We start from the raw sequence: 20245 nt of genomic DNA, 5'->3' as shown, positions 1-20245 counted from the left end.
TAGCGTAGGATGGAGAAGTACGAGTGCACTATTGGCTGCCTTTCGTTTATACGCGCAAATTCTACCACGGTATGAGGCAGAAATAATGTTAGCACTTTTGATACAGCGTCACATTCATGTCTACTACGGAGTACGGTAGGAGGCATAAGTATTGTTAGCGTGGTCTAGTTATAGCTAGTTCTCAATACAAGGGTCAGGCATCCTCCGGAGCCATTGTAAGTGTTGACCCCCTCACTAATCTTGATGAATAGCTCTATGCTGAGATCAATACACACTAACGTCGTTTCAGTAAAGTGCAGATTCCTTAAGACTGCAAGATCTCTGGCTTGAAGCTAACAACAGTTATGCCTCCTGCCATACTAGTAGAAGCTTCTTCGACCATCGTTCATATGTATTTGCCATAACAGTACAGAGTACCACTTAGCTGATCAAGGCTAGCTGTTTCGTTTGAAGTCTGTCTTGAGGCAAAGATACTAGCACTGAGCTAACATCACTTCTGCCTGGTACCGTAGTATGCCAGAGGGATCAACGTACTCTCCGGCCTTACTTGAAGTACTCCTCAGCTTCAATCCTTATCCACTAATAGTCGTCCCAGAGACGGATTAACCGACCTCGATACCACATATCTGAGGGTCAGACATGAACACATGCATAATCGGGACAAGTATGAAGATTCCGAAAGGGCTCCTCCGAAGTGTCATCGACCTAGAACCATCTATCAACGGCGTGGTCTTCCACCTTTCATGGGGAGTTACTAGGACAATTTCATTTATACTCACATGTGAAAGAATGCTTCGACCATGACGGGAAGAGTCATAAAGAGGTCGAAGAACTGCCAATGTCTCCCACCCAACCAATCCACAAATCGCTTTGCTTATCGACTTGGAAGCTCCCATTCCTACACAAACATATTGTACCCCAACACCTTGCGCATTGTTGTCACGATGCTCAGCCCAATCAAAGTCCTTACAGTGGCTCTGGCTGCCGCTCCATTCGTCATTTCATCCGCGACACCTAAGCAAATGGTAGAGCACATCGGTATTCTTACTACAATGTCTCAGGCCTTACAGACGCCGGCACAGTCTATCAGCATCATCAATGGCCCTCTTATGGTCGTTGGGCAGGGTCCATTTCCAGTTCGTCGCGTGCTCTTTCGGGCACTCGTCTCTTCGCCGCTGACAGAGATTTAAAAAATCATCGCTGGGTTTACCGCCATCGTGGCGACCGCTACAAGCGATATTGCAGCTATGCAGCAAACCCCAAATGTCGACGATGCGAACGAAGCACAGGCTATCGCAGATGCTTTTAGAGATGTAGGATTCCGGTAAAGCTCTAAAACCGCCAAGTTCTGACTTTGACTCAGTTTGTACGTGTCCATCAGGTCCTTTTGAACATTCTCATTGGCAAGGCTGGCCTCTTTCAAACTGTTCCATTCATTGGAGCGCCGATAGCTGCTGTGCTTCGCCAAGTGGAGAACATTGTTGATGTGAGTAACCACCTGTGAGTTTTTGTACCTGAATGAATTCTTATCTGTTACATACAGACGATCGCCTTTGGGCTCATCGATAGGGTTCAAAGCCAGGCAACCGAGCTTACCAACCAGGCGCAGTCTCTTAGTATGACCTTGAAAACAACCATTGATAGCTATGATGGTATGAATATGCGCAAACGAGCAATCAGCTTCAAATCTTGAGAGCTTGCAGTGCTTCTTAGCAACCTGAAGCTGGTACATTGGAGTGGGAAGACCACCGCTTCCTCAGGGTGATGGTTGGGAATTGAGGTTGAGATCAGCAATAGCGCAGTGGTTGGAGTGGAAAAAGTTACCTGATTAAGCTACATATCGCTGATTTATCTCTGAAGATCTAATTTCTTTTATTGACCACACCCTTTGTGCAACAGTCTGGGCCCATTGTACTTCTGGGCCACTTATATTCAAGTGATTTAGTCACATGTGCAGTGCCATCCCCATCACTAGCTACTCGTACTAGGTACTCTGTACTGACAGATGCACATGCCAAGACCTTTCCCTTTGAGATGAGTTCCTGATTGGGCAGGTTACAGATCTGACACTTTCCCGCCTCCACCAATGAACGTGCACAAACCCCAACTCTTGAGGCTTTCAATGTATCAGCCTTCCTTGCGTCCAAATTGACAGCTCTAGTACCCGGGATACCGGGGCAAGTTTAGGTCCAATGGATACCAATGGATACCATTCCTCTGCCATCTTGCAACGTTGCGCTTCCTCAAGCAGCGCTTTGCAACAAGCTGATTGATCACCAACGCGTCACTCAAGCCCGTGTGACCGATGCTTCTAACCACCTCGTTTCAACTTTCCTCGAGTCTCTTTTCTAGAGTCTCTTTTCTCTTAAGACGCCCGTCATGTCTTCACTTCTCGTGGTGCGCGCACTTGGACAGCCTTCGTGTAGCTTCTGGTGCCAGCGGGCTTTTTCGTGAGGATGTCGCAGCCAGGTTCTGCCGATGGGATATTCACGAGATGGCTGGCCATCCTGCTGAGTTGCTTCGGCCAGGCCCAACGCTCAGGCAGCGTTGCTGTGACGAGCGGTGAGCCTACGTCCGCATCTTCAGACTGCTTTGCGCTGACAAGACGGGCACAGGTGTCGAGCGCGAAATGAAGGTGGCCCATAATCAACCGCACCTCGTCCCCCCAATGAAGCTGGTCTTCTACGACGAGATGCCTAAATCACCAGGTCCGAGTCCTTGTTCTGTAAATCGCATGTCGCATTGGGTATCACGAGGCAAGGAGCTTGCCTCGAAAGCATCCATCCGAGCCAGTCTTATAATCAAGAAACAATTGTCCATGCCGGACATCAGCGCTCCTCTGCCCGTCACAACCGCGGACAGGATGTCTCCTTGTAGGCAACAGTTCAGACCATTGGAGCTCAGCATTTACCTACCTGGTAACCGACTCTCGGACCTTCCCGGATTCGAACATGTCGCCTTCACCGATCTGGGCGAGATTCAAGTCCCGCCCAAGGCACTGATCCGTACACGGTCAGAAAACATGCTGCCGCCCTTCTCCCAGCCCCAAACCACTAGACCGACAATATCCATGGTAGGCGAGAGGCAGCTAGACTACTGGCAGCAGCAGCAGCAGCAGCAGCAGGGATCGTCTCCACTGGTATCTCAGCCGCCTCCCAGTGCGTTCGAACCACTGAACAGCCATCCCATCTGCTGGAGCTCCTTACCTGGCCTTCCCCCTCAAAGCGAAGCGGCAATCGAACTGCTAGAGGAAGAAGAGCCTAGCTCTGTCCCCCTTCAGACTGCGGACAATACGACGCTCGACTTCCCACCCCTCTACGCACAAGAACAAGAACAGAACCGACCTGCTACCACCACCCTCCCACCACCAAGCATCCGCATCCCCTACAAGAAACCTCTCCGCCCAACCCCAAGCCATGACACCTCTTCCTCCTCCAACCGGACCCGCATATCCCACTGGCTCTCCCACTCCTCCACCACAACCAAAGCCCCCAAGCCCTCTCAATTCTACCAATGCGCCATCACACCCCCCCTCCCCCAACGAGAATACCAGCATCAGCACCAGCACTCACATACCCCTTCTCACAACTGCCGCTCCCCCTCCTTTACCTCGTCCTCGTCCTCAAGTCTCGGCTCGCCCATAGACTCCGACAGCGAGTCCATAGTCAGCATGACCAGCAGCACCACCGCACCGACGACGGTTCTTGATTCGAGGAGCTGGAGCAGAAGTCGGAGCGCGACGTTGCGGACGCTGGATTCCGGGATGGGGAAGAAGAATTTGAGGGTTGGGGCTATGGGAGAGGGAGCAGGGAAGGAGGAGGGTGATCCAGTGCCGGACATCCCTGATATGTCTGTATACGCGAAGATAGGACGGGGAGAGGTGCGGGAAGCGGGAAGGGCGCCAGCATCGAGTCAAGGTGTGGGGTGTGGCGTTGCATTCTGAGGCCGGGCAAGGTTTTTGACCGGGTTAGATTTTTGGGTTCTTCTTTGGGGGTGAGGGGGGGGGCGCCCTATCGTGTGATGAGGTGGATGACGCTGGATGTTTTTTTTTTCTTTTCTTTTCTTTTTCTCTTTTTCTTTCTTTCTTTCTTTCGATACCCCCAGATACCCCTTGTGCATGCATGACCAGGCTTTAGCTTTAACTTTGCTTTCCCCTGCCCCCGGACGAGCACCCTTTCATTGTTCTAGATAGCGTTAAAGTTTCGAGGAAAAGGACCTAGATTCAGATCTCTCTATAATGGCCCCCCTGGAGCCAACATTTCTACGTTCTCCATGCTTACGAGACCGGGAGGGAGGCTAAAGTTGGCTCCGATGGTAGACAACTGCTTGTATTGTATTGCGCACCAGCGGCTGAGGACCCGCAGGGTTATATATCGGTGAGAGCTCCGCTAGGGAGTCCTCTACCCACCCACCCAATACAATAGCTGACGCAGAGTCCGCTCCGCTCCGCTCCCTTCCTAAGCAGCCTCCTCTTCCTCCTCCTGAATCCTCAAACCCCAACCCAATTCAATCCCTGAGAAGTGGTTCGTGCTTCAGGCCGAGATCCTGGACCCATCAGTTTGTGGGATGAAGGTCGTAAAGGCTGTCCAAGCGAAGATGGCGGCGCGGAAGATGGTTGAGAAGCAAACCGGACCTGTCTCTGTTGCTGTTGCTTTTCAGACGCAGTGGCTCGTGATCCCGGCCGAGATGCTGGACCTACCACTGTATCTGAAGGCCAGCCCGGTGGAGTAAGCTGACCAGACGAATGTAGTTGTCCAGGTGAGGGAGATTCTCCTGATAAAGGTGTCTGTCCATATAAAAAGAGGTACTCGTTCTTGACATTCCGATGCGTCTTTCCCCTTGGTTTCTGGCCTTGTCCATTTTTGCTCCAGTAAGACTAGTACCCAGATAGATGAAACAGTACAGTCAGGTGCAGTCTGTTCTCTCCTACAACGAGTGTTGCCTTAAAGAAGCCCAGATTTAGCCAAAGAGGCCGTCAAAGAGCTTATAAGCTGTACTTATTTAGCAGAAGCAACGACTTCATTGCTTGGAGACAACGATGGCGAGACACATGTTGATGAAACGGCGTAGCACACTGTTTCACCATTGCAGTCAACCGGACGCGGCCTGGTCTGGCTTGTATGGTCTGAAAGAAGAGTCACAGGCTCATCCTAGGTCAGATGTTACTGCAAGGCAGTCTTAGAGAAGGCAAACCGGAAGAATAATCTGCATTTGTCTCGATGGATAGCTCAGTCAAAGTGGTCGCTTACTACAAGCCAGGAGATCAACGTATAATATCGTTTGACACAGGAGATGGGTAATGTGCTCCAACAAGGAAAGGATTGACTTGCTTTGTAAACGAAAAGAAAAAACTACAAACATGCACAATATCTGTAGGATTGTGTATTGGGACAACGACTTCAACAACGACCAAGCCACGTCTCGGCAACCATTGCTTCGGGAAGCTAGGACAAATCTCCCAGTTACAGACCAATCACATGGCCGCTATTGCATGGTTTCTCAAAGTAGTTTGTGTCGCTGAGCTTTGATCAGAAACAAATTGCTGCTTCATGAACGAGCTATGTTCGCCTTTCCACACACGACGCCCGGCGAGATCGCTGTACGAGTCACCTGGATTATTTACATCTTAGGGCGCAGGTCCAACACATGCTGGTAGATCTTGTTTTTCTGCATATATCTTCGTGCCGCACAGACGGCGCAATCTGACCTCTGACAAACCGACTTGCAGTGGCATCTCGGATCCTGGCACCGCCCGGCTGTTGCAAGTAGACCACCCGCGCTTGGGCAGTACGGTGCTACATAGGGTGAACGGCCGGCAAGGTCCTGGTCCAAATGAGTCGTGACAGGGAGTCGTGCTTGATGCCGGTAAGAGGGATCTTGCGTTCGATGCCACTGAGTAGGAGCTTGTGGTTGAGGCCGAGATGCTGGAGCTCCACCTGGTGAGGCGTGGAGCTGTGCAAACTGTCCAGAAATGGGATTCGGTGTTGATTGCGCTCTTAGTGGATATCGAGATGTGGACTGTTGGTTACTTTCGCCAAAACTCATCTTGACTGCTGACCAAATAATATGAACAGGAATAAGAGACTTGGATGCAATTTAGGAGTCGAAGAGTGAATAGTGACAGATTGCTTGGTGTTGGGGGCAAGGAGAGGAAGATGAGGGAGGGAGAGGGAGAGAGAGAGGGATAGGGAAAGGGATAGGGAGAGAGAAGTTCTCAAGTAACTTATATGACGACAATAGGCTGCATAGCATGATCTGTTTGGAGTCATCGGCTTTGGAACATCATATGCTACAGCAGCAATTTTCAGGAGTTAAGGCTTGAAACACTTATTGGCCAAGGTAGCTTGACGCTAACGTCGAAGCGTGGTCAGACAAGCCATCGGAATTCTTCGTGTGGTTAGCAGCCATTCCGGTCTAGCTGGCCAGCAACTAGACCATGAGTAAGTATCATGTTGTCCATCATTTTTCAAACTGACTCCAGGCATACCCATGCCGAGACAGAATCCTGGCAATGGATTTGACACCAGAAGATCACACACATTATCCTTGAATCTTCAGAAGACCCATCTTGCTCCCACCGCAACCATTCTTCTTACAAATGACAGACCAAACATTGGGGATCTTGACAGTCTGAGTGACAGTGACACTTTCCATCACGGCACACACCCTCCCCCGGAAACATGCCTCCATAATTCGGACATTGCGGTGCCGTGTATATTGTCGCTGCTTTAAAGGCTGCCAGTCGCTGCTGCTCTCGAAAAGAGGAGGTAGGCGAAGAGTGAACTCGATGTTGGAATCGAGCAGCAACGGAGGGTTCGGGTCCCGGTCGTGGTGGTGCACGCATGGGAGGAGTCGAGGTTCCTCTTGGTTGCTGAGAAGAAGATGAACCTACTACCTGAGGACAAGGTAGAGTAGAGGACTTTGTGGATTGGAGCCTAGTGACAGGATTCTTGGGCCGCGTCTGAGTCCCTCTGGCGGATAGTGGTGGTGGTTGCCGAGGTTCAGCACGTCGCGGTGGACACGGGGAGGGCCGTGAGTGCCGTTCTGATGATAGAGAAAACTGCGATAGCAGTTCCGTTGGAAGAGTTAAGTTGGACCGTGAAGCCAATGTCTGGGATGATACTTGTTCTTCATCATCAGGAGTACGTTGGAGTGCTTTGTTCTTACCGCCCTCCGGTCTGGCTGACATGATAATTGCACGCTGGAACAAGGATGGGAGCAGTAATGGCCAAAGTTGAATAACAGAAGAATTGCATGTTTGCGAGGATGGGAAATATTGAACCTGAATTGATGAATACTTATGTCACTAGGGTTTGCTGGTAGAAATCTGAGATGGTAGTTGTGGCACAGCTTCGTGTTGCAGGTAGGTTTTAAGGACCAAAGCTTGAGGACTCTGTGCGACCAGTGTAGTAGGTAGAAGATTAGTGTTTTATATCAATCACAAAGTAAGAAACGAGGTTGACGAGGCGTGGCAGGGTTGTGCATGGGGTGATGTTTCAACTGTTTGCACGCCTCTTGTCCCGAGAAGTCGGAAACCAATTCCGAGCTGATTTTTGCACAGCTCTAGTGGAACATAGACTGTGTCAAATGCGAACTCGAAGTCTGACAATCGTTTTGTACAAGTTGTGCAGAACAGGGTCGGACAGCGAAAGCGGTTTCACCGGAGCTTGGCGCAGGCTTCTGCCATTTACTGTACGGAGTATCGTTGATGATACCAACAAGGACATACGGAGAAGAGAGAGCAAGAGGGCTCAGGTAGAGGGGAGAAATAGGCCGTGCCATACACCGGCTACGAGCAACTAAGAAAATTGAAGATGAGCTCATAGAGAGGGTGAGTTGCATTTTTATATCTCGGGTATCTCATAAGCATGGATAGCTCTACTAGCTATTCTTGATCGGGTTTGTCATCCAACAAGCAAAGGGGAAAGGCTCAGCGGCATCACTGCCTGACACACTGACAAATGAATAGACCCACACATGGACGAGACAAGCATCGAGTGTTCATGATGTAAAAGAGAGTACTGACGATCACAAAACACGTAGTCGACGTTCCGGCCCAACGACCGTGGCAACAAGAAACGCAAGGTCTGGTATCATTTGAGCATATAAAAATAGCAAGCTGTAAAGACGAGTATACGCCAATCTTCTCAACGCGCCTCACAAGACACACAATGCTGGGTATATTGCTTGGAAAAAGGAGACGCTGAATAGGTATTTTTGCATGATTAACGATGAGGTGGCCCAATTGGGACCGGGTATCCTGAAGTCGAATTCGAAGTAGAAGGCCGACCGGAATCAAAGCTCGCTCTAGGATCGTGTTTGGGCGTGGTGTCGCCCGGCGTGCTTGTAAATGGAAATTTGGTATCGAAGCGTGGTGGCCAGCCACCAACGTGAACATCCTCCTCCGGTAGATTCACCCCACTGTCGTTCCATGGATTGCGATAACCACTGTCACGGCTTTCCTGCGAGACGAGTGATGCTTTGCTGGCATTGGAAGAAGCGTGTTTGAAGAAGGATCCGGTTGAGTTGTTCTGGTTTTTGCGACTGATGAACGAAGAAAATGATGAGATGCTGCCTGGTTTGCGGAGACGCTCGAAAAGAGAGGCGCGATCGCTCAAAGAGACGTTGTCAGTGTCGCCGAAGGTAGAGCGGGTGGGTGAGTCGGTGGAATGAATAGAGGGTGCATTTTGAAGGAGCTTGGAATCGAAAAATGGAAGAGACTCCTCGAACGAATCAGATTTCGGCCGAGGAATAGCGCCCTTGACGGTGGTAGCATCCAATCCGTATGCTACAAGACGCGAAATAAGGAAATCGATGGCATCTTTCAAACCACCGGCATTGTTGCGTGTATAAGTAAGTACAAGGTGTCCCTCAGCGGGAGGTGCAAGTATCTCCACAGATGCGGAGGGCGTAGAGGCGAAGGGATGCGTGGCGTTGACATGCGCATCAACCTCGTATTGATCTTTAAGCTTTTGTCGGACATCATCATGGAACTCGGGAGACGCGAAAAAGTTGGAGAGTTCTTCGGAGTTCTGAAAGGCTATCTCGTGTTTCTCAGGCACCATGCCCTAAAAATTGCTTGATTAGTAGGGGGAGATGATTTCCCATTCGTGGGCAGATTTCAACTCACCAAGAACGCGTCAAGAGCTTGAGGGACTTGATACTCCGGCCCAGATATGGTGATAACATCACTTGCTTGTTCTGTGTTTGGAAAATCGATTTTGCAATTCCATTTCTTTTCCAGTTCTTCAATTTCGTGCATTCGAGCAATGAGCTCACGATGATAGAGGCGGTTGATGACAACGGTTTCTGAAACGAACTCGGCATCCTAATCACCATCCGATAAGGACATTATACTACCAGCAGGGGATTCATCTTCGCTTACAACTTTCTCCACCATGTCCATGATCTCTTGCTTCACAAGATCGAGACTTTGAGCATTACGTGCTGGTGTGCGACAGATTACGTTGTCGACCTTGATGTCGTCGTCTTCCTTACTCGTCCCTCCACGGTCCATCGCATTGGAGAATTTGACAAAAACAGAATACTTTTTCATGATGCGTTGAATGTGCTGTCCACCAATGCCGATAATACGCTTGTGATATTGGTCAGGAACGTGAAATGCGATCGACGCAGGCATCTCCTGCTCCACCAGATCCAGTCCATTCTTCGTGGCTTCATACTTCGTACCACATACATCGATGTAGAAGTTATATTCGTTGAAGCCGTCGAATATGATCTGTACGTTGCCTGTTACGCAGTCAGTTATCATGAAGAGTGCCCACAGGATATTTGAGTTGTACTCTGCCCCATGATCTTGTTGATCTTGCCATTCTTCTTGCCACTAACAAACTCTTTGTGTTCGTTTGCGAGCTCGATCTTCACTCGAATCTGATAATCATTTCTGTTGACGAACGGAATCTGGTAGATGACCATCATTGCAGCCTTGACAGCATCGTCTGACCCATTGATGTTGAAAGTGAATTTATCAAAACTCAAGTCTGCGCCTGAGTTGATACAAATATCAGACAGCATGACGCGAATATCGGCAACTGAAGGAGCCCGCGGCACGCCTCCTTGCATGTTGTTTGGAACCATGACCCACCAAGACGCGCTATAGAACTGTCCTGCCTAGACAAACGATGTCAGCGCGGATCTCCCTACCAACGACACCATCTTACCAGTGCCATAATTTCCCGCACCGTCCGCTCCACGTGAAGAATTTCCGTACCTTGCACACGCACCAAACCTCGTTGGCTGCCAAGTTGAGGGAACAGAACATACGAGCCATTAGTTTCCATCACCTTTCTGACCTTGTCCAGTCGATCTAGAAGGATGTTGTCAATCTTGTTGCAGTTGACCATGACGTCTTTGACATAAATCTTGACGCCCATGACGAGGTCTCGTAGCTTTTGCTTAGCCTGCTGTATTCTTTCCTGCGTCTCACCAGTGATGAACACTTCGTCCTCGCTGCGTCGAGTAGCCCCCTGAGGGACATAGTTAAAAACCCGAGGAAAAGGTGGCGGAAAATAGATGGCTGTTTTCGTAGCTGACTCGATCATCTTGATGTTCTTGCGAGTCCGTCCGCAAACCAGGGTGTGCATCGTCAACTCCAGTTTTATGACGTCGATCTTGTGCTTGAGCTGGTCACTGGTCAGTCTGTACACAGGAAAGAGGTGGGTAGACATACAATCTGGTCAATCATCATGAGTACTCGAGTCTTTGCATGTTCCACGCTCTCCATGTCGCCAAAAATGTTCACCCGATATCTTTGGTCCAGACCTGTCTCCGCTCCGCCAGTGTATGAAAGACCCGCGCCTTCAGGATCCGTGCCCTTGGGATTCAAAAGGAACATATCCGTTCCCGTGTAGCTTGCTATCCGGTCAATATGGCTAAGCACATTCGTTCGGATGTTGTTCGATACGCCGTCGGTGATAAGATTGGGATTGATGTCAACAATGGCGGATCGCTAGTAAGAGTGTCAGCATTCATCTGAAATTTTGCCATGGTTGCCTTACCAGCGAAATAGGGGTCTCATTCAAGATCTTCGCACGCATCTTGTTGACAAGATCCCCATCCCCAGATATGCAGACATTGGTAACCTGGCCATGAGGTCGTCGTTGCAATGATTGGGAGGCCTTCAGCTCAGAGGAGGTAACAGAGGCCTCAAGTCTCCCTCCACTTTGATCACTGATTTGCCGGCAGAGTTTCCTCAACGTCTCGATATTGTTTGCATGAACGGGGAGCTTATGTACTGGCGTGCCCTCGGCTGTCCCTGGGGGGTATGTCCATCGTTGAAGTGCCCCGGGGCTGGAATGGAGGACATCATCCACCTCAGGTCCAGGCAGATTCGATGCAAAGGGCACGTTGAAGGCAAGATTGACAGTCGCATCGACGGGCGTCTGAGAGGTGCCTGTTGGAGGACCCGGAGGGCGGCGGAGCTGTTGGGAGGTGGAGACATCAGTATGAGGCCTGGACATGCCAAAGGCGGCCGGCGTCATCCGGTCCCAGCCATGGCGAGCCTGGCCTGTGAAGTTGGTGATTTTATGCATTTCAGCGGCACACCCCAAGATGCGCAACTGGGAAAATGTCGAGTGCTGAGGGATTGGATCCTGTGGATGTAATCTTGGATCGAGGTGGGTGTGGCGGACAAGCTGCGGCTAGAGCGACTCGGTCCGCTAACCGAAACAAGGAAATACTACACACTTATCTTGGAAGCTTCGCTGACATTGCAAAGGGAATTGTTTTATTGAGAACCTCGGTAGATAAGCCCTGGTGTAGAATGGTGCCCCTACGATGTGCTCCTTCTTCCATGATGCCGAAGGTTACCTGAGCCTCCTCGCACTAGTAAAGAGGGAGTGCTGTAGTAGTCTACCCGGTGGGCCAATGGGAGTAATGTAATGCTTGTAGTTGGGTGATTAGGGACACCAATTGCTAACCAAAGTACACCTTCCAGACAGCTGGAATCCTCGACTACTGGACTTCATGCCCACATGTACCTTCTCTAATCAATACCTTGGAGCGTACGTTGGCCTTGCCTCGACCGCTCCATCCAACATCATCCTTCCAGCATCGTCTATCCGATAGTACCGTTCTCCTTCAGCAGTCCGTCTAACCTCATAGCGAGGTCCTTCCAACTGCATCACTTCTCTTCTGGGTGGAGCGCGCTCTTCGGGGAAGACGTCCATCTCGCGAGTTTCCGGCCTTACACTTTGGACCCGCTCGAACATTTCCCGTGGTTCCTCGTATGCGCGAGCTGCAGGTCGAACGCTTGACACGCGCACAAGCGGCTCTCTTGGTGCCACACTATCGTCGAGATAGGCCGACTGCCGCACGGGATAATCATACATCTGCACGCTTCCACTTCGCGGAATAGGCGTGGCTTCGATGGGCTCGCGTGTTATGTAGCGAATATCAGATTGGCGCGGAAGCCCTGTGACGTACCGGAGATCCGATGTGGCTGGTCGTGGTGCTTCGTTAACGCGCCGGTAGACCATCTGTGGCGGCGGCATTTCCTGCTGAACATATCTCGTTTCGCGGTAGGGTTCTGCCAAAACTGATGCAGCGCGGGTCATACTATTTCGAGTGGCAGCCATCTCGTTATAGCTCTCTACATCTACCCGTCTGGCAGAGGGCGGCACGACCGAAGCTTGCGTCGGCTGAACAGTCTCATAGAAACGCTGCCCATACTCGTCAACAACAATACGCCGTTGAGGTGGTGGGCCCATCGGTTGTAATGCAAGTCGCTGGGTTGGTTCTGCATTACGATAAATGGGTGACAGCAGCGGTGCCTCTTCTACGATTTGCGGCCTCTCGTATAAGCGCGGCTGTGCTTCGACTGGTCGACCTTCGTGGGGCCGGCCAGCACCTTCGCCACCGGCATAGGATGGAATTTGTGGGAGCCGCGTAGAAGTCTGGTAAGAAGAGTCTGCATATTCTCGCTGTGATATATTGTGGACACTCACTACTCGCCTGAGATCCTGGTTGACTCCAGGAACGTCTTTCAGTCCAGCCCTTGAGAGGACACGAGGTGCACTATGAGGCGCTTGACTTTCAATATCATAGACTACCTGCGGAGTAGGTGGCTCATGTTGTCGTTCGGGGACATAACGAATATCTGGCGGTGGTTCGGCATCTATGTAGATCGGTCTTCCACCTGATGGACGATTTCTCGCCGCACCCAGTGGCGGCACATCGTGAAATGGAGGAGGAGAGACGGGTTCGTCTTTGATGATAGCATCTGGTGAACCAATGGCGCGCCTTCGACCTCCTCTTCTGCCATCCTGCACCTTTCTTTTCTTTCTCGGCTGGACCGTAGAGATTGTCATGTCAGGACTTATTCGCTCAGAATCGACCTCCCCAACATGTCGTTGTTGACCGAACTCTTGACGATGGCGCCGGTTCTGCGATATCGGAGGACCTTTAGCAACCGCAAGTGGAGACACACGTGATGGTTGAGGGGCAATTGGGGAAGTGATATGGCTTCTTACAATCCTGACATCCGTGTCCATAGGTGATCCGTATCTTCTAGCGTTCTGGTATTGGTTCCTGTGCCTCCCACTGACGCGTCGGGCGCGCTCTGGGTATGGTTCTCCTGAATTGGCGGTTCTGCCGTCTTTTAAATGTGCGGCCTGCGTCGGCTCCGGTGGAGAGTACTCAGGCTCATCTTCATCTTCATCTAGTGCTCTTCGGGGTAAGGGAGGAACTTCATCTCTCTCGCGCCCCAAGTCGTGGCGATAAAGGAGATTGGGAGCGGCCGGAAAATCAGGCCGGGGAATGACCCGGTACGGCGAATCTGTGAGGTCGACCTGTTGCATTTCATCAGAACGACGATCTACAAGCCCGTCAGCATCAAGCTCGTCACTTTCGGCGGGCTGCACCTGATGCTTGGAGACAGAAGATTTCTGGGAATCATTCCCGTCACAAGGGTTGGAATCGGGTGCCTTGCTAGAATAGAAGGAATTTTCATCAAAAGAGTCGCTGGCCGAGTCATTTTCGTTGACACCATGAGGTGAATCGAATACAACAGGTTTGACACGCGTCAATGCTTTGGTTAGTACATCAGCCACATCAAAGTCGGGTTTAGCTTCTGCAAAGGATGGCTTGTGTCTTGCATCGACCCTTTTCTGTTCCACTTGCTCGCGCAAGGTGCGTTCCACTCGCTGACGTTGTAGCTGTATCTCTGCCTTAACTAGGTCATCTGATTTCGTCAAAAATATTGGATCTAACTCTGATGCTGGGGGTTTGGAAAGGATTGGTTGAGAGGAAAGAGACGGTCCACTCAAGCTTGCTGGCTTTGGCGGCAGTTCTTTTACAATGTTGCTAGATCGCAGTCCTGCTAATGGAGTCGGCAGTGCTGATGCCGACACTAGGGGAGCCGGCGCTGTGGAAGGAGCCTGGGAGGAACATTGAGCTAGACTTGCTCGAGGCTGCGCATTCACAGGTCCAGATGGTTTCAATCTTGGGTGGTTTCCTGCTATTACCTGATGGTAGATGCTGAGAATCTTCTCGTACTCTAGGGCCTCGTTGACCTCGGTCGGTCGTCGAGGGAGACCATTTACTGGCGCTTGCATTCCAGCTGTGATGGACATGCTCGCACTTGCTATGATGCCGAACAGGTCAGAAAACTTCCTGTACAGCTTCAGATGTAGCTCATGACGAGCGTGGGAGAAGCACGGTGGTTGTTTCTGAACATGGGAAAGTCCTGGTGTAATTGTTGGTCGCGTGTAAGTGGTGTCGAGTGATGAAGAAAAAGGAGACGATCCGCAACTTTGTGTTGGAAAAAAGTCCGAATCGTTAGCGTCCTTTGAGATATCTTGGCGCCAACATGGCTGCAACTTGTACTTGAATGTCTTACTCATAAGGAGTATCCAAGTTACATAGTGGTGACGATGACATTCTAGTACGATCCTTTAAGCCATCATTATCTACTCGGTGTCCCAAGGCTTGTGCGGCGACTTGGTTACCACGTAGGCCCTCGCACACCTCTCCTTACCTCCAGTAAGACTTCCCAAGCTGCCAGCTTAACCATCATCGCATGTTGCTTTTTGACCATGGAATCTTCGGGCTACAGAGGTCATTGCCAGAGACCTATACTATTTATGGACATCGACAATTGCCTTTATCCTAGGAACAAGAGAGTGCACGATATCATGCAGGATCTGATAGACAAGTTCTTCATCAAACATCTTTCCCTGTCTGCCGGAGACGCTTTAATGCTCCATCAGAAGTACTATAAGGAATATGGATTGGCCATCGAAGGGCTGTACCGTCACCACAAGATCCAGCCACTAGAATTCAACCGCGAGGTTGATGATGCTTTGCCTTTGGACGAAATCTTGGAACCAGATCCCGAGCTTCGTCGCTTACTAGAGAGGTTTGACAAAGACAAGGTCAAGATGTGGTTGTTCACGAACGCTCATATCACGCATGGCAAGAGGGTTATTAGACTGCTGGGAGTCGAGGACTGCTTTGAGGGCATCACGTATTGCGACTATACCGCAGAAGAGCTGTTGTGTAAGCCTCGGCCTGAAATGTTCGAAAAGGCGGAAAGGGAGGCAGGCGCACCAGCAGCGGACCAGTGCTATTTTGTTGGTAGGTGATCCGAGCATGTCCTTAGTTCCTGTTGCTGATTCTGGAAAGATGATTCTTATCTCAATTGTACGCACGCTCATGCTAGAGGGTGGCATACTGTACATTTAGTAGAGCCAGGGGTACAGGCTCCAGCCCGGCGAGCAGCAGAGTATCAAATCAGCCATTTGTCTCAGCTCCATGATCTCTTTCCTCAATTCCTTACAGACAATGTCAACGGTGCTAGCTGAGCCGAGTACTTAGTGCACTCCCCAAGTCATCAAACCGCCGAGTTCAGCTGCAAGGGTCCGAGACTCTTAGAGAATGCATGATAGTCGAACTTGCACGTGCTAGAATCTCGAATAGAAAAGTCGCACTGTACAACTCACAAACAAGACGTCAAGCTGATGGACATTGGCTTCGTTCTAGTTGCATTCGACGGTTGGTCGATGCAATTTTATAAAAGTGGTCCGGGTCTCCGAGGATCGGAATTGGTCTCGACAGCACTCTCTGGCGAAACTTCAACTTTTTCAAACCTTCTGCATTCATGTGATGCAGACCCAGGCCACCATCACATCCTGATCGTCACTTGCCATATTTGCGAAAGGTATGCAGCCATTCATCAATTTGTGCTTGTCATATCTTCCGACTCCATGTCAGATATGTGTGCCAGGACTGCAGGCCTGCATTGGAATCTTATTTTACAGTAGAGGAGCTCTATCAGCACACAGCTCCGCATCCGCCTCTCGATATCACGGAAGTGTGATTCTACTCAACATCAGGGGAATGGTGTACGGCTTTGTGAGATATCTAGCAGTAGAGATTGGTTGTACCTTTCCTGCATCCTTTGAGAGGAGTGCATTGACTCTGGTTGGATCCGATTGCGCGATTGATGCTGTTTTGGGATGGACGTTTCGGTCGTGTAGAAAGGTTCTCCACTTCGCAAAGGGCACCAATCCTGAGATAGTGTGAAAATTCCTAGTCTGTTCAGAAGGCTGATTTCGTAGTCGTGGTCGATTACGAAACCTCTTTGCTGGTGGCGCATTTTTGAGTAGACAGCGGAAGAATGATGTTTGCTGGTGGTCCCATCTCGCAGTTCAGGAGCCCTTCTTGAATTTGACTGTCTTATGACAGGTTTCACCATTCTCATGTTCATGGTATTTGCAAGAGTTGCCTTCAGTTGGATCGTCAAATAGCGAAGGTCCAGCGCCATCCTTGATAGCATTGATAACGTCTATTGCGAAATCGGCGTTGCTTTCGAAGCAATCTCTGTATGTCACGGCGTCCTTGTTGCCATCCGGATCCATGATTTGTCTGGCAGCAATCCTGCTGACAAGCTTGCGAAATGGAGAAGAAGGTGGTGTTTTCTCGTAAATGGGCCTCATCTCCTCGGGGCCTGGAACCAAACCCGCTTCATTGCACCCCTTGCGGAATTGATCAATCGCCAGGTTCTTCAATTGTGTCATTTGCAATTTGTGACACAAAGTATATAGTTTCTGACAAGCATCCGCATGGTTCCATTTCTGGTCAACTGGAAGTGTAGAAACATCATCGATTTTTCCCTGATAGAGCCATTTGACGAGCAGTTCAAAGGCAGTAGGATCCTCATCCAATAATTCGATCGAGCTTCTCTCGACCTTGCTGTCCACATGGACGTCTCCTTCCTCGAAAAAGCTGGAATGATGGGTAAGAATGTTGCGATGTAGCGACCAATGTCGCTTTGATGCACCAACGTAGATATCGATCATGGGTCCGGAGAGAAGCCTACGATGAACGTTTCAGCGATTGTTCCTCATGATGCGATTGGCCTGTAGTTGCGACTCACTCAGCAAAAGTCTTCGCTGTGATATTGGCGATATTTGTTGTTGCCATACGAAAGGCACTTCGAGGTTCATACACGAAGCCGAGTCGACGAACGAGCTGGTAATCTTCCGAGTAATGACCCATCGGTTGCGAGGCTTCGCTAACGCAGACGATAATCACTGATGGGGGATTTGCGCAGGCCAATGCCTTTTAAGAGCGAAGTACTTGTTTCTTGGGACAATTGGAGCTGCACTAGCCGAGCCCCAACTTCAAGGTCACATTGCCTACCGAACAGGCCACCTAACTAGTGACAATGGTGGTGAGGCATACAAATGGATGATCCTGGCGACTGTCCGTCTCTTTCATTCTGCCACATAGCCTTAACCATGATCACGTCATGAAGGGAACCTCAATAATAGACAGTTTCCGGTTTAACTATAAGTTGCTTCGTATATTACTTCAGTACATGGCCCAATAGGGAACCCAACGGACGTTAAATTGAATAATATATATATTACTTCAGTAATTTGAGACATTGAGCAGTCCTTCACTACCAATATGGATCTTGCACAGTCTTTGCATGCATAATAACCCGCCTTTCATCTGCTGCCGTCTTCCTTTTACTCGCCTCATCCCACTGCCGTTCCTCTCTGTACGATAAATCCAAACGTATCCCTTGAGGCTCTAGCGCCACGTCCGGAGCTGTGCCATCGAATAAGCGTTCCAACCGACCAGGCTCGTTCATGCCAGGTACGATTGCTTGCTCCATGAACCAATATAAACCTCTCACAGTGGATGGCACTTTCTGCAGTTTTTCTAGAGTGCCATATCTGACAGCTGCTTGGACGAATGACAATGCCAACTCAGCCCACGCTAGAGCCTGGTTCGCTGTTGTGCTTCCTGGAGGTTTGCGGAATTCGATTGTGCGTTTGCTGTCAAATAAGTTGTTGAAATTCCAAGCATAGCCCCTATCGTAGACGGGTTGCATCAAATGTATTAACTGTATCATGTCAGTCGCATCGTTTATAGCAGCCATAGATTCTGGTCGAGATTTGTTCTTCAGCCCCAAATGTTGGCCGACAAGCCAATTGCTTTTGGCATAAGGGTTCCGTCTACGGTCTGGCGGTATCAGGACTTCGAAGGCTGTTTCGAAGTGTAAAATTGCAAGTGCGATCCGCCGGATGTCTTCCAGTGTGAATATGCCTGGTGGCTGGAACGAAACATGAATATGCGTCGCACAAGAGGTGCTTTTCGTGATGCTATACTGCCGTTCGAGATATTCCCAAGTCGCTTCAACTTCCTTCCGCCACGTGGAACCAGGACACGCCCAAAATATAGGTGATACTAACTCAATGCCCCCTACGTGAATTTTAGCTACGTTAACCATTGTGGGCTCTAAATCAAGGGATTGCTGGGAATGAAATAACTTACATGGTTCATGCACGGTGCCGATGGTTGGCTCTTTGACAAAACACCATTTTCCATAGTAGTTACCACTATATTCATAAGGTCTGAGAGTTCTCCGCATCTGAGAATGTGCTGGCAACTGTCTGTTATGATTGGCTGTGAGGACATCTATGAATTCTTCCAAGGTATCTCTGGAGTTAGCTGTATTTCTGGCTTCTAGATAGAACTCGCTCTCAATACCGATCTTGATAGGGCGGACTCCAGAATCGGGTGGGCTTGTGGAAGACCAGCCATGTGCCTGAGCTGGATGACGAAGTTGTATCGAAGGCTCGACGGACGCTCGGAATGCACTTAGGGATCTTTTTAAAGGCGTGTGAAACGTCTGTGGCACACTCGGCGTAGCTGATAAAAGCCCGGACGGGGATGACGGAACTGCATCTGGCTCGGCCTCAGCCCTTTTTCGTGGACTAATATGCGGTGATCTTCGTGTTGGCAGGCTCGATGAACGACTGGAAGCTGGTGAAGGGACTGAAATAATGTCGGACCTACTTCTAAGTTGTGCATTGAGATCGACTGGCACTGGTGGTCTCATCGAAGGCCTGACAGCTTGGAAGGGAATTGGCATCATTTGGCCTGCCTTCAAATATTCTGTCAGAGGCGTCCCAACTGGTACAAGAGCTGGCACGGCAGTGGGATGGTTTCCATGGAGTGGGTTGGGGTTCAGCGTCTCTGCACGACCACTTCGACCAGTCAGTCGTACCGAGAGGTTGTCTGCACCCATCAGCTGATGATGTGTACCCGTTCTTGGTGAGCTCTGTGTGGCTAGGGTTTGACGGACAGATTGGGCGTCAGCAGTTCTTCCATAAGAGACACTGTCAATCCTATCTTCACGCATGATTGCTAGATGACAACTCTCTTAAACAGACAGTCGGGGGGGCTTTCTTTATGTAGTCGTCTTCTGCGAATGGTAATAATATCCCTAATTTTGAAGCGGCGCCACAATTGTTATGATAGCCAAACAAGAGCACGTGATAGAGCAGGTCGAGCAGCGTTGATCACTAGATGGTAATAGTCTATAAATACGTCGAATACACATGGCCTACTTTTGACAAGAGAAAAATAGACTTCGAGGTCCGAAAGAAAACGTTTCAGGCCAAAGAGCTGTAGAGATCCGTCGTCTGGTACGAAACTTCATGATGCTGCTTGGGTTTCTAGATGCGGGCCAGGTAAGTGCCCGTACAGTACTATCCTCTACCATGATAAGGTTTGTTGTTGGGGGCTGATGAGGCTCTTGATGAAGGGGATGGATGGAATTCTATCTACCTGCAGAATCTATCTCAGAAGGAGGGAGAAGGCTAATCTACTAGGGCGCGCAGGCACGTGACCGCTAAGGATTTGGCTGTACTACGGTACTAGCCGTGCCCCGCCACTCTTCTCATTCTCTCATACTGCCCACAAGCGCTAC

General features: G+C 49.9%; 7 protein-coding genes across 7 annotated transcripts; 3 read left to right on the top strand and 4 right to left on the bottom strand.

Moving 5' to 3' along the window:
* Nucleotides 1-1247: 1247 nt before the first annotated feature.
* EPUS_06351 (uncharacterized protein) lies at nt 1248-1693 on the top strand (the record flags this gene model as incomplete). The annotated part of the gene is made up of 3 exons (XM_007805881.1): nt 1248-1313; nt 1364-1486; nt 1544-1693. 3 exons carry the CDS (start codon nt 1248-1250, stop codon nt 1691-1693), a joined length of 339 nt encoding a protein of 112 aa, XP_007804072.1.
* Nucleotides 1694-2456: 763 nt separating this feature from the next.
* Nucleotides 2457-3943, top strand: EPUS_06350 (uncharacterized protein; the record flags this gene model as incomplete). Its single annotated transcript, XM_007805880.1, has 2 exons — nt 2457-2562; nt 2616-3943. The coding sequence occupies 2 exons, from the start codon at nt 2457-2459 to the stop codon at nt 3941-3943; spliced, it is 1434 nt and encodes a 477-aa protein (XP_007804071.1).
* A 4282-nt stretch (nt 3944-8225) lies between these two features.
* EPUS_06349 (uncharacterized protein) lies at nt 8226-11552 on the bottom strand (the record flags this gene model as incomplete). The annotated part of the gene is made up of 7 exons (XM_007805879.1): nt 8226-9068; nt 9131-9328; nt 9386-9750; nt 9786-10131; nt 10182-10643; nt 10691-10969; nt 11019-11552. 7 exons carry the CDS (start codon nt 11550-11552, stop codon nt 8226-8228), a joined length of 3027 nt encoding a protein of 1008 aa, XP_007804070.1.
* Nucleotides 11553-12008: 456 nt separating this feature from the next.
* EPUS_06348 (uncharacterized protein) lies at nt 12009-14591 on the bottom strand (the record flags this gene model as incomplete). The annotated part of the gene is made up of 1 exon (XM_007805878.1): nt 12009-14591. One exon carries the CDS (start codon nt 14589-14591, stop codon nt 12009-12011), a length of 2583 nt encoding a protein of 860 aa, XP_007804069.1.
* A 462-nt stretch (nt 14592-15053) lies between these two features.
* On the top strand, nt 15054-15602 carry EPUS_06347 (uncharacterized protein; the record flags this gene model as incomplete). Its single annotated transcript, XM_007805877.1, has 1 exon — nt 15054-15602. One exon carries the CDS (start codon nt 15054-15056, stop codon nt 15600-15602), a length of 549 nt encoding a protein of 182 aa, XP_007804068.1.
* A 1065-nt stretch (nt 15603-16667) lies between these two features.
* EPUS_06346 (uncharacterized protein) lies at nt 16668-17517 on the bottom strand (the record flags this gene model as incomplete). The annotated part of the gene is made up of 2 exons (XM_007805876.1): nt 16668-17334; nt 17396-17517. The coding sequence occupies 2 exons, from the start codon at nt 17515-17517 to the stop codon at nt 16668-16670; spliced, it is 789 nt and encodes a 262-aa protein (XP_007804067.1).
* Nucleotides 17518-17923: 406 nt separating this feature from the next.
* EPUS_06345 (uncharacterized protein) lies at nt 17924-19561 on the bottom strand (the record flags this gene model as incomplete). Its single annotated transcript, XM_007805875.1, has 2 exons — nt 17924-18732; nt 18805-19561. The coding sequence occupies 2 exons, from the start codon at nt 19559-19561 to the stop codon at nt 17924-17926; spliced, it is 1566 nt and encodes a 521-aa protein (XP_007804066.1).
* Nucleotides 19562-20245: the final 684 nt, after the last annotated feature.

Source organism: Endocarpon pusillum (genome assembly GCF_000464535.1).
Source record: "Endocarpon pusillum Z07020 unplaced genomic scaffold scaffold481, whole genome shotgun sequence".
Lineage (NCBI taxonomy): Eukaryota > Fungi > Ascomycota > Eurotiomycetes > Verrucariales > Verrucariaceae > Endocarpon > Endocarpon pusillum.
Note: the sequence above shows the minus strand (reverse complement) of the source record. Positions and strands in the feature narration are given on the sequence as shown.